The 12,566-nt window shown below is 39.1% G+C and overlaps 1 protein-coding gene across 1 annotated transcript; it reads right to left on the bottom strand.

Annotated features, from left to right (window-relative positions):
- Positions 1-615: 615 nt before the first annotated feature.
- Positions 616-7,188, bottom strand: LOC109569248 (stromelysin-1-like). The gene is made up of 10 exons (XM_019974564.2): positions 7,047-7,188; positions 6,039-6,283; positions 5,794-5,942; positions 5,540-5,665; positions 4,966-5,130; positions 4,642-4,786; positions 3,620-3,753; positions 3,041-3,200; positions 1,951-2,054; positions 616-1,021 (listed from the first exon to the last, which is right to left on the bottom strand). The coding sequence occupies exons 1-10, from the start codon at positions 7,149-7,151 to the stop codon at positions 921-923; spliced, it is 1,434 nt and encodes a 477-aa protein (XP_019830123.2). The 5' UTR covers positions 7,152-7,188; the 3' UTR covers positions 616-920.
- Between the last annotated feature and the right edge of the window lie 5,378 nt (positions 7,189-12,566).

Genomic DNA, 12,566 nt, shown 5'->3' with positions numbered 1-12,566 from the left:
TTATTCTCAAATGAATTAATAAGTGATAGCATGAATGAGCTCTTACTGTGTAGCCAGTACTGTGCTACATATTACTTAGGAGTGGCAACCTGGTTTAAGATAACCATTTGTCCATGGGGGCTTATGGGGACATGGACAGATACAAAATGAGTATAGGAGGGCATTTTCATGTGTGGATAGAGGCGATCTAAGCACAGTTATTTACCTGTGCAGGGAAAGGAACTCCATTGATGGAATATATAAGTAAAAGGAGAAGATAAAGAACGGGTTTATTTCCCCACCAGAAAAAATGAGGTGTGTGAACTAGGTGATTTGCTTTGATTATAGGATTCTGCCTCACAACTTTTTTCAGAGCCTGCCCTGTGTGGTGACAGCTCCCTTGATCTTTCTCCTTAGGTGTGTCGGGAACACATATGAAGCCTTGTTGGTGGAAATAGCATCCCTTTGGTAGGGCACCTGGGGAGGGGAAATGGCAGATTGTTTCCAGTTCTGGTTGAGCTCATTTTGAGGTCCCAAACGTGGAGACCCTGATCCTGTACCTCCACTGTTGACTGATCAGTCCACAACACACCCAAGATTGTGAGGAAAGTGCATTCATTGAAACAAACAACATGATAAAGTTAACTGACAGATTCTCTTTATTAAATAATAAGCAAATAGTCTATATACAGTCACTTGCCTGTTGCAGAGTGCTAACCCTGTTCCCGTGGGAGGCTGAGGTACGTGACCAGAGTACAAACACACAGCCCATTTGAATGCCCTGTGATATGTGAGGCTAGTGGGCAAGACACACAGCTCACACTCTTGGTCTCCATCACTGCACACACAGGAGAACACGAACCATTTCAGTTCACAGAGACTTAGGTGAAGAGTTATCGGCTTAACGTAAAATGCCCAGTTATGCCTTCTAAACATCTCTCCTAACAATTCAACCAGCTGTTACTCTTCAACACATGTGTCACTTTCTTTGCATTTGGGTCAAATTCAAACTGCGAAGATCCACTGAAGAAATAATAAAACCCTGCAAATGCAGACAGGGGAAATAATGAGATATTTTTCTTCAAGTAAATAAATTTGGCAACACACAGAACTCAGAATAACAGATACCTAAAAGTAGAAAGTGTTTGTAGAGATTTACTATGTGCCAGGACCTATGGTAAGCATTTTGCATGACTTTTATTTTCATTTCTTTCTGTAAAAGTCCTATGAGGCACATATATCTAACTCCATTTTACAGATAGGAAGTTGAGATTCAGACAAATTTAAATGCCTGCCCAAGGTCACTCAACAAGGAAAGGATGGAAACAGCACCCCACTCCAGCTCTGTCTGACAGCAGAACCAGGCTCTGGATTATTAGGTTATTCTGCTTAAAATCAGATAAAATTCTCTGCATCTTCAGAAACTGTGTATCTTTACACTTTTCCTCCCGAATACTCCTCCTCCCCTTTGCTGACAAAGAAGCCTGATTCTCTGGCCTCAGAGAATCTCAGGAACTCTTTCAGAACCAGACGATCCTTTCTGACTCTGCCATCCTGGTGCTCAGGTTACCTTTCAATAAAGATCATCTATCCCTCCACCCATCTATCCCTGAGGTGGGAGAAAATCCTTTTTTTTTTTTTTTTTTTAACTTTGGGCTCATGGAAAGTTAAATATTGGCAGCTGACTGACTACTCAGGAAAGACAGAGAAACTCTCCGTGGGAATTAGTGGTGGGATGGAGAAGCCAGCTGGCCACTGTTGAACTTGGCCACACCACTTGAGGGGGTTTTTATACAGCTTATTATACGAAGTAGTCATACAATTGATATGAAATTTGTAAGCTGAAATTTAGGGTTGGGAGGAGGAACCTGGTTAATGAAAACTTTATTAAATACTTCAGCTTTCCTCTTTCTTCTGGTACTACAGAATGTTTCAAGTGCCCCACTGCCAACAAAAGGAGTGTCCTCTTACCAAATACTTCAAAAACAGCATCCACCTCTGGTTCAACCCCTGGAAAATCTTCCACTATTTGCTTGGGAAAACCTGGCTCCATGGATTGTGTCTTCTCATCAAATCTGCACCAAGTAAAAGAAACAAAGCTCAGCATTGCACAGAGGCCGTGTTATCAAAATTGGCAAAAAATGTGGAATTCTAATCAACTTTCCGAGATTTGCAAATAAATGTCAGGCGTGTTTAGTGCTACAGAAATGTGTGACTTTAATGGTACCGCAAACTTGGCTCTTAAAATTGTATCTCTACCAGAAAGAGAGGCAGCATCTTGATCTAGCAGATGCTGTTTGCTACCATATTTCTTAGGTCTGGAGAGAAAGAATCTTAATCATCCTTCTATCACAAAGATGTGAACACAAAGTGAATCCAATCATTCATTTCAGATACAAATTTCAAGTTTTCTATCATATTTGGTTCATATATGTTGTCACTGGGGCTTCCCAGATGGCTCAGCAGTGAAGAATCCTCCTGCCAATGTAGGAGACACGGGTTCGATCCCTGGGTCAGGAAGATCCCTTGGAGGAGGAAATGGCAACCCACTCCATATTCTTGCCTGGGAAATCATGGACAGGGGGCCTGGAGGGTTACAGTCCATGGGGTCGCAAAGGGTTGAGCATGACTGGGGTCTGACCATACACACAGGGACTCCCCCACAGCTGTCTAGAGCCCCACCGTTCCTCCTGTGGGGGACGAAGGTCTAAGAGGAAGGCAGGCGACTTCCTTAGAGAAAGAAGATAATTTCCCTAACTAGGATCATACACGGAGAAGGCAATGGCACCCCACTCCAGTATTCTTGCCTGGAAAATCCCATGGACGGAGGAGCCTGGAAGGCTGCAGTCCATGGGGTCGCTGAGGGTCAGACACGACTGAGCGACTTCACTTTCACGCACTGGAGAAGGAAATGGCAACCTACTCTGGTGTTCTTGCCTGGAGAATCCCAGGGACGGGGGAGCCTGGCGGGCTGCCGTCTATGGGGTCGCACAGAGTCGGATGCCACTGAAGTGACTTAGCAGCAGCAGGATCATACAAAGTTATTACAAACAAATATTACCTCCAGTATTTGTCCTCTGCAAAGAAGTACGTTTTCTTCTTTTCCTTGTCAGAAAAGGCTGCGTCTATTTTCCGTACTGTTGAAGGAAAGCCCAGGGTATGGATGCCTCTTGGGTAACCTGCTTGCATCTCATTTCCTCTGATGGCCCAGAACTGATTTCCTGTTTTTATGAGAAAAAAACACAATCACACTGAATCTGTAACAATTGAGTCTTCGGTTTTGGAAATACTTCTTAGCACCTTTGACTTTCATAGTAGAAAAAGAAGCCAGAATTTTAGATTTAGCAGCCCCAAATAGACATTAAACAAAAACTTGTAGGTTGAATGAATGAACACAGACGGAATGAACACAGTTGTAAATTCCAAATGAGGGAATTTACAACTGGGCTATTTCTATTCTTGTGTTCATTTCATCATCTATAAAATATAAATAAAATAATGCCAGTCTCAATTACAGCTTTGTTACCTTTAAGAAATAAACCAGACAAAATTTGTTGTAGAAAAAAATTAAAGTCTTAATCAATTTTTAGGTGAGAGGCTTTATTTCAGCAAATTAAAGAAATTATTACATAATAATTACCTTTAAAAATGAAAACCGTGTCTTTGCTAGTAACTTCATATGCGGCATCTATGCCTGAAGGAAGAGATGGCCAGAATGAAGAGATCAAATGAAATTCAGGTTCGAATGTCCTGAAAGATTTCCGCCAAAAATGTCTGAAATATATGCAAAAAGAAATGAAAATTGAAAAAAGTCTTCCACCTTTTAGCATATTTTCCTCACTCTCCTTCCTCACCCATTTCCCTCCATTTCCACATCCTCTAGGATCAATGACAGACAGAAATCAGGTATGTTGCCATTAAGGAAAAATCTTTCTTTTTTTCCCCCCAGAAGACTGCACTGGACCTGTTGGCATAGGATTCCAGAATAATGTCTCTGTGAAAGGGAAGTTATCCTATAATGCAAATTAATCAACTGACTATAAGTTTTAAACACCTACAATTCATACAATACAGTATATATATTACACCATGATGTATATTTTCAAAAATAAAGGCAGATGTGTATACGTACATGTAAGTATATTTTTATACATACACGGAATAATTCTGGAAGGATATTTAAGCATTCATCACTATGGATGGAGATAGGGAGAACTGAGAAGCTGAATCAGTGATGTGATGATGACTTCTTTTAACTTTCTTTCCACTTGTGTGGTTTAATCATGTGCATATTTATCCAGCAGTGAGTAAATTAATTGATTAAATGTAATAGTGTCCTGGTATCATTTTTAAAGGAAGCAAAGGTAAAATTCAGATTCTAAAGTTTTACTTGTGACTTTTCAAAAGTAACCATGACTCAATAATATTTGGAAGTGATAGTTACAGGATAAAAATCAAATCATCCTAAGTCTTTGAAAATGAACTTGACAGTTTTAGGAAAATGTGGAAAGTGGAGCGTCAGAATAATTTCAAGTCTCAGAGCCAAATTGTTTTGTTTTAAATACTTAAAAATCTCTATCAAGTTTCTATTTGTTTTCCTCTCTAAGCATTGCATTGATACATCAAAAGAATAGATAGGAATATAACGTTTTCTGGACTGACCTGCCTTTAAAGAACAGGATTTCTCCCCTCAGTGTGCTGATTGCATCGAAGGACAAGGCAGGGTCACACGCAGCTGGGGTCCCGGGTTCGGGAGGCACAGATTCCGTGGGCACCACAGGGTCATTAGGGGAAACTGGGGGAGACCCTAAAGGGGACAGAGGTGAGGATGCAAACATCAGCAGGAAATGATGCTTCTGTCACTGTATATGCTTCCCACATGTTTTCAAAGTGCCTCAAGTGCCTCAAGTGCCTCAAGCATTTGGAAGCTTTCCTGAAGACCATCATTGCAAAGCTACCACGTCTAATTTTTCCGGCATCACTCACCGTACAGGAACTGAATGCCGTCGACATCATCCTGAGAAAGGCGGAACCGAGTGAGGTCTGTGCGAGGGTCGTAGACTGGGTACATCAAAGCTTCACGTTCGGTTGAGTGCTGGAGACCCAGGGAATGGCCAAGTTCATGGGCAGCAACAAGGAATAAATTGATTCCTATTTAAGAAATCATAGATAACAGTTACTTATTCCTTAAATACACATCCAGTATACAGGTCAGCTGTGTATTATGTTCATTTGGTCAGCTATTATAGTCGCTTATTTCCTGGAAGAACACAGTACCTTTCTTGCCCCCCTCTCCACCTTTTTTTTGGTTAATTGATCAATTGACTGATTACACTTAATGGAAAGTCAAGTGTTTTTCAAGACTCATTCTTGAAATCAGTCTTTGAGACAAAGTATCCAGCCATATCCAATTACTCCCATCTCTAGTCTGCCTCTGCTGATTCTTGTCCCACTGGGAAATCTGTTACACTCCATTTCTCCAATATTCTTAGTTATTGAGACTTCTCCAAGTTAAAACAAAAATCAACACCAAAATCATTCTGAGAGATGTGTCGCTAACCTGATGTATCCTTTGTCCATTGTTCATCATCATCAAAGTGAGCATCTCCATAAAACCCTGATCCAGGTGGGTAGGCATGAGCCAAAACTTTTCCAGGTCCATCAAAAGGCAAAAAGTCCCCATGTTCTAAGAGAGAGAGAGAAAAAATTATTGGATGATCAATAATTAGGATCTCTTTGCAATCTTTTTCTAATGAAACAACACCAGATAAAATTTTGTGTGGGTTTTTTCCCCCTTGTTTCTGTTTTTTTTACCTCTAACTGCAAATATGATCATTATGTCAGCTTCTCCTTCATAGATCCTGGAGAAGGTAAGTGGAGTCACCTCCTCCCAGACCGTCAGAGCTTTTTCAATGGCAGAATCAACAGCATCTCTGGGTAAATCCTTTGTGTAATTCACAATTCTGTATGAAAAAAAGTAATAATAAAGATACTATTTTCTCCTGTAATAGTAATTTATAAAATCTCATAGTATGTAAAAATCTCTTTGGACCCATTACCTGTACGTGAGGTGAGTTTTCCTCCACTTGGGCGACCCAGGAAAGGTGCTGAAGAAACCAACGTCAGGAATCCCACATCGGGGCTTGCGTATCACCTCCAGAGTGTCAGAGTCCAGCTTTCCTGTCACCTCCAACCCCAGAAACTTCTGCATCTCTTGAATCTTTTGGACTACTGGACTACTGTCCTTTCTTCTAACAAACTGTTTCGTATCCTTTGCAAGGTTGTAGTAGTTTTCTAGATATTGCTAATGGAAAATAAGTATAGTTTTAGGTTATTCTTATGATTTTTAGTGGTTTACAGAAAATTTGTGCAGTTGCTCACTTTATCTATTTGAAATAGTCTTCTAGCTTACTGAAATAAAAGTCAATGTCATGTTTAATTCTTCAGTTACAGACTCTTCTTCACTTTTGCTTTATCTTTGTAACAGAATAATCTGTGCAGCTTATTTTACTACCAGAGCAATGAAAATTGCCATGAACTGGAAAATCAAGGTAAATATCTAGGGAACTTAAAGGAGATAAACAAACAATCAAACTTCCTTGTGTGTATTTGTCTATTTCAGCTACATTTATTCAATTTTCCACTTTATACTTCTCATAAGGAGCTGGCTTAAGAAAAAAACTTAAAAAAAATCTCTATGTCTAAACATGACAGCAGCAATAAAAATATCCAGCTAACATTATATTGGATTAAAATACCTACAGAAGTTTCAAAACAAGACACATTTCATATACTCTCTGCTTGTTATTCACGTATCTTAAACAATGCTGCTACTAAGGTGGTTTTGATCTTAGTACCTAATATCTCTGGCTTTTGTTCCTTCCAGTATAAAAAGAGAAGCCCAGGTGAGTGATACTGAGACCCTTTCCATGTGCAACACATATAACTCTGCCTTTGCACTTCATACATGGTCAGTTCCAACAATTCTGTGTGAGCTTTATAAATAGAAAGCAGAGCTAGTTTCCCCACCGGGCCATCAGGGATGTGAGGACCGCCCCCTTAGTTACCTGAACAAGCTCCATGGTGTCTTCCTTGTCCCTTGCAGCCCTGTCCAGTGGATAGGCTGAGCACACCGCCACACATAGCAACAGCAGAATCGGAAGGTTTCTCATTTCCACTGACTTTTCTCAGCTTGATGTGGTCTTAATGGCTTGCTCTCTGTCTATCTTCTACTAGGTCCACGGTCTAGAGTCCGATTTTTATAAGGTGACAGTGTTTGTTTAGATCACCCGCAGTTTGACTCATGATTGCTTTCTTCCAAATGGCAACAGGACCATTTCCAAAACATCTGAATCCAAAGTAGGATGATACAACCTACTTTACTAATTTCTCCCAACGTTTCCAATTTTGCAAGTCAAAAGAGTGATTAATCTCCAGGAAATGCTTCCTGTCTTGGTAAGAAGAAAACTGGGGCATTTTTTTTTTTTTAATTCTGGAAAAAATGACTGGAATTTACTAGACAGTTTACATTTGTGGGATTGAGAAAAGAAGTAAGTTAACCTGGTAAAAAGTCAGAATTCGGTAGAACTTTTAAATGCAGTTTTAAGAAAAATGTATTTAAAATCAAATGTGATAAGAGATAAGTAAATGCAAAGCTGAATATATATAGCCACAGTCTATATTGTTAAATTCTGTAAAAACAGAAGAAATACACTCTAGAATAAAATTGAAAGGGAAATTCACTTTTTGAGCCTTTGATCTGAAATACCTAAATCTGATTCAAACTTTGATTTAAAAGCAGGCAGTTAGTCCAGGTAAGACTCTATCTGATAACTTTCCACTTTTGTCTTCCTATTTAGCATGCTTCTCCATGACTAATCAGACAGGATAGCACAAGATCCTTGCTACCTCCAACCAATACAATCATTCTTCTAGCTATTCACTTGTTTCTCAAGTGTCACAGTTTTAAATGTTTCAGAATAAACAAATTAAGACTGTAGATTTGAAGATAACATTTAAAGGAGAAATATAGAAAAAAGTGACCAAATTAGCTGGGAAGGATGAAAGAAGGAAAAAAAGAGTATAATCTACTAGAGGAGATGATCGCTGCATAACTAATTTTATAAGAAGTAAATAAATTGTACAGGAATTATGAAGAAGGAAAGATATTTTCTTGAGAGAAAGCCTAGGGTAAAGCCACAAATGAGTGAAGGCTGAAGTAGTTTGGATGCAGAGGAAAATCCAGGAACAGGATAAACAACCAACAAACTCAAGAAAGTTTAGTGTCTCTGAAAAAATGGCAAAGGGCTGACTTTTTATTGAAGTAAAAAGTGTGTGAACATGAGTAGTGAAAAACGAAAAATGAAGTTGTGGAAAGATATGTTGGAGCCTCTTTGTGGAGTGGCATTAGTGACTCAGATGTTTGTTTATTTAGTTTATTTCAGATGTTTACTTGATTTTGTTGTTGATGGAAATCCATGTTTCTATGAAATATTTTCAATTAAAGTTTTTATATTTCAATAAAATTTTGTATTTTTACTATAGAAAATTTTAAATACATAAAAATGTAGAGGAAATTAAATTATTTATGGTCAAGCTACTAGGAGAAAAAATACTATTAGCACTTTACAGTACTTTTTTCTGATTTTTAATAATTGTGTATTCTGTTTTATATCATGCTCATTCGTGGACAATTTATAAAATTTTATCTATTTTTTCTATGAATTTGAATGTCATCAGCCAAAAGGAAGTACTAATAAGGGGAAGTATTTCTTCTTCACCGTGTAAAAATAAAACATGTTGCTTACAGATTTTTTAAAATATACATTTTCCATAGTTGAAATCAGATCATATATATTATTTTTCATGTCTAATTTCCATAGAAACATTCAAACATATTGGTTGAAAGGTGAACTAGAGCAAAAAAGGAAGTTGGGAACAGATATTATCTGCAAGTGGGGTGACTATCTTTTTCATTTATAAAAGCCTAATGACTCAGATCACTCAACAACAGTAGTAAATGTGTTGAAATCCGACATTCAAATTCCTTGGTAATGACAATGACTTTTATGTGGCTCCAGGCAACTTGATTTTAGAAAAGGAAGGAGAGCATTTTGTAATATGTTTGGTGTAACAATTTAACTGAGCACACACACACACAAAATTTGGGGGGTTCTCCAATAGGACGTGTATTTAATCTGATTATAGGATACAAAATATTGCTTGTGAAGCACTTTTTCTCGTATGATGATTAGAGTAGAAGCAGAAGGGAGACAGGTGTGAAAAGGTGCACGGTCCAAGCATAACCCCATACTGCCAAATCTACCTGACAAGTCACCTTTCAGCTAGAAAACTGAAAACAAACTGAGAAACAAGAACTCTGTTAAACATTTTAAAGCTGGACCTATGCATTCTGAAATTGCCCGTTTGGGGTCAGTTGGCAGTTGTATGTCTTTATGTAATTTTCCAAGGTGGTTCAGGAGAAATTTAGTAACTCTAGCAAGTCTGAGCATCTCTTTTGGTAACTTGTCCTATGGAAGGTTATCTTGGATGGGTATGAAAAATCTAAGATCACAATTTCTTTTCTCTCATCCAAAATCAACATGCCTCTGATAGAGATGTAGTTTCAGTGTTTTCTAGCTCATTGAAAAATAAATGTTCTAGTCCCTGATCAGACATTTGAGGGGAAAAAAAAAATCTTTGTAGTTCTTTAAAATGACTGCAAGTTCCTGAAGTTTTATAAGATAAACATAGATAAGCCTCCAAATCTTTTTTTCTAATATAGCTTCTCTGACCCTATAAATAGTGAAAAAGTATATTATAAAACAATTTTGTATATTCTAAAGCAATTTTGTTTTCAATGTTATAACTTTTCCTTTTATGTGCCATGTATAGTACATGCTCATTGCAGCACTATTTACAGTAGCCGTGACATGGAAACAACCTAATTGTCCGATGACAGATGAACGGATAAAGCTGTGGCACACACGTACAATGGAATATTACTTAGCCATAAAAAGGAATGAAATTGAGTCATTCGTAGAGATATGGATGGACCTAGTCTGTCATACGGAGTGATGTAAATCAGAAAGAGAAAAGTAAATATTATGTATTAATGTATATGTATGAAGTCTAGAAAGACGGCACAGATGAACCTATGTCCAGGGCAGGAATAGAGACATAAACATAGAAAATGGACATGTGGGAGTGGGGGGTGGGGAGGGTGGGGCAAATTTGGAGATTAGGATTGACGTATATACACTACCATGTGTGAAATAGATAGCTAGTGGGAACCTGCTGTAAAACACAGGAAGCTCAGCCCAGTACTCTGTGACGTGATAGGGTGGTAGTTGGGAGGTCTCAGAGGGAGGGAATATATGTAAATATATAGTTGATTCACTTCACTGTACAGCAGAAAGTAACACAACATTGTAAAGCAATTATGAAGTGAAGTGAAGTGATAGTTGCTGAGTCATGTCTGACTCTTTGAGAACCCCCTGCCAGGCTCCTCCATCCGTGGAATTCTCCAGGCCAGAATACTGGAGTGGGTAGCCTTTCCTTTCTCCAGGGGATCTTCCCACCCAGGGATCAAATATGGGTCTCCTGCATTGCAGGTGGATTCTTTACCAACTGAGCTATCAGGGAAGCCCTTAGTTTGTTGAGATCCACAAAGCACCTTGCTGGTATTTTGACTGAGGCCAGTTGTCTTTAGACTGAAAGTTTTCCCACGTAATGTTTCTGCCAGATAAGCGAGAACACTGCTTCTAGGAGATTTATCTGGTAGTAGTGATGAGCTGGACTACCAGGAGGAGAAGGTAAAGCTGACTGGCTTACAGGGGCTATTATAATCTAAGTGAGCCGTAAGGAGAACCAGAGGACTGCAGATGTAAGTCCTATATAAGGAAAGAGATGATACAGACAGAAAAGGGACAGGAAGGATAAAAAAAATAAGAAGAAGAAGAAGAAGGAGGCATTAGTTCCATTCAGTCACTCAGTCGTGTTCGACTCTTTGCGACCCCATGGACTGCAGCACGCCAGGCCTCCCTGTCCATCACCAACTCCTGGAGTCTACTCAAACTAATGTCCATCAAGTCATGGATGCCATCCAACCATCTCATCCTCTGTCGTCCCCTTCTCCTCCCACCTTCAATCTTTCCCAACATCAGGGTCTTTTCAAATCAGATGGCCAAAGTATTGGAGTTTCAGTTTCAGAATCAGTCTTTCCAATGAACATTCAGGACTGATTTCCTTTAGGATGGACTGGTTGAATCTCCTTGCAGTCCAAGGGACTCTCAAGAGTCTTCTCCAACACTACAGTTCAAAAGCATCAATTCTTTGGTTCTCAGCTTTCTTTATAGTCCAACTCTCACATTCATACATGACTACTGGAAGAACCATAGCTTTGACTAGATGGACCTTTTTTGGCAAAGTAATATCTCTGCTTTTTAATATGCTGTCTAGATTGGTCATAACTTTTCTTCCAAGGAGCAAGCGTCTTTTAATTTCAAGGCTGCAATCACCATCTGCAGTGATTTTGGAGCCCAAGAAAATAAAATCTCTCACTGTTTCTATTGTTTCCCCATCTATTTGCCATGAAGTGATGGGACCAGATGCCATGATCTTAGTTTTTTGAATGTTGAGTTTTAAGCCAACTTTTTCACTCTCCTTTTTCACTTTCATTAAGAGGCTCTTTAGTTCTTCTTCATTTTCTGCCATAAGGGTGGTGTCATCTGCGTATCTGAGATTATTGATATTTCTCTCAAAAATCTTGATTCCAGCTTGTGCTTCATCCAGCCCGGCATTTTGCATGATGTACTCTGACTATAAGTTAAATAAGCAGGGTGACAATATACAGCCTTGACGTACTCCTTTCTTTCCCAATTTGGAACCAGTCTATTGTTCCATGTCCAGTTCTAACTGTTGTTTCTTGACCTGCATACAGAATTCTCAGGAGGCAGGTAAGGTGGTCTGGTATCCCCATCTCTTGAAGAATTTTCCATCTCTTGAAGAAGGTATGGCATGCCATTAATCTTGTAAAATGGGAAGAACTGAGATTAACTAGTCTATAGTTAAAGGCTTCCCTGGTGGCTCAGATGGTAAAGAATCTGCTTGCAATGCGGGAGACTCGGGTTTGATCCCTGGATTGAGAAGATTCCCCTGGAGAGGAAAATGGCAACTCACTCCAGTACTCTTGCTTGGAGAATTCCATGGATGGAGGAGTCTGGCAGGCTACAGTCCATGGGGTTGCAAAGAGTCGGACAGAATTGAATGACTATCACTTTCACTTTTCACAGTTAAGATTGATTCACAGTTCCTTTCTTTGTGACTTGACAGGTCTGTGCCTAGTATGGAAAAAAGCAAAGATTAAATGAGATCAAGCAATGTTATTTATTCAGCGCTTGCTATAGAGGAAATTCAGCCACTGAAATTCATGTTTTGGCAGACAAACTCAAAGCAGACAGACACATGGAAAATGTTATGGTCGGGGAAAGGGAAGTTTCCACATGTATCCTGATTGGAAACTGTTGACATGGGGACACTGTAGCTGGGCTAACTAGAAGTGGGCATCCTGTGCTATTGGTTAGGAG

This window comes from Bos indicus, chromosome 15 (assembly GCF_029378745.1).
Source record: "Bos indicus isolate NIAB-ARS_2022 breed Sahiwal x Tharparkar chromosome 15, NIAB-ARS_B.indTharparkar_mat_pri_1.0, whole genome shotgun sequence".
Lineage (NCBI taxonomy): Eukaryota > Metazoa > Chordata > Mammalia > Artiodactyla > Bovidae > Bos > Bos indicus.
The sequence above is the reverse complement of the archived record's forward strand: the minus strand, read 5'-3'. Positions and strand labels throughout refer to the sequence as shown.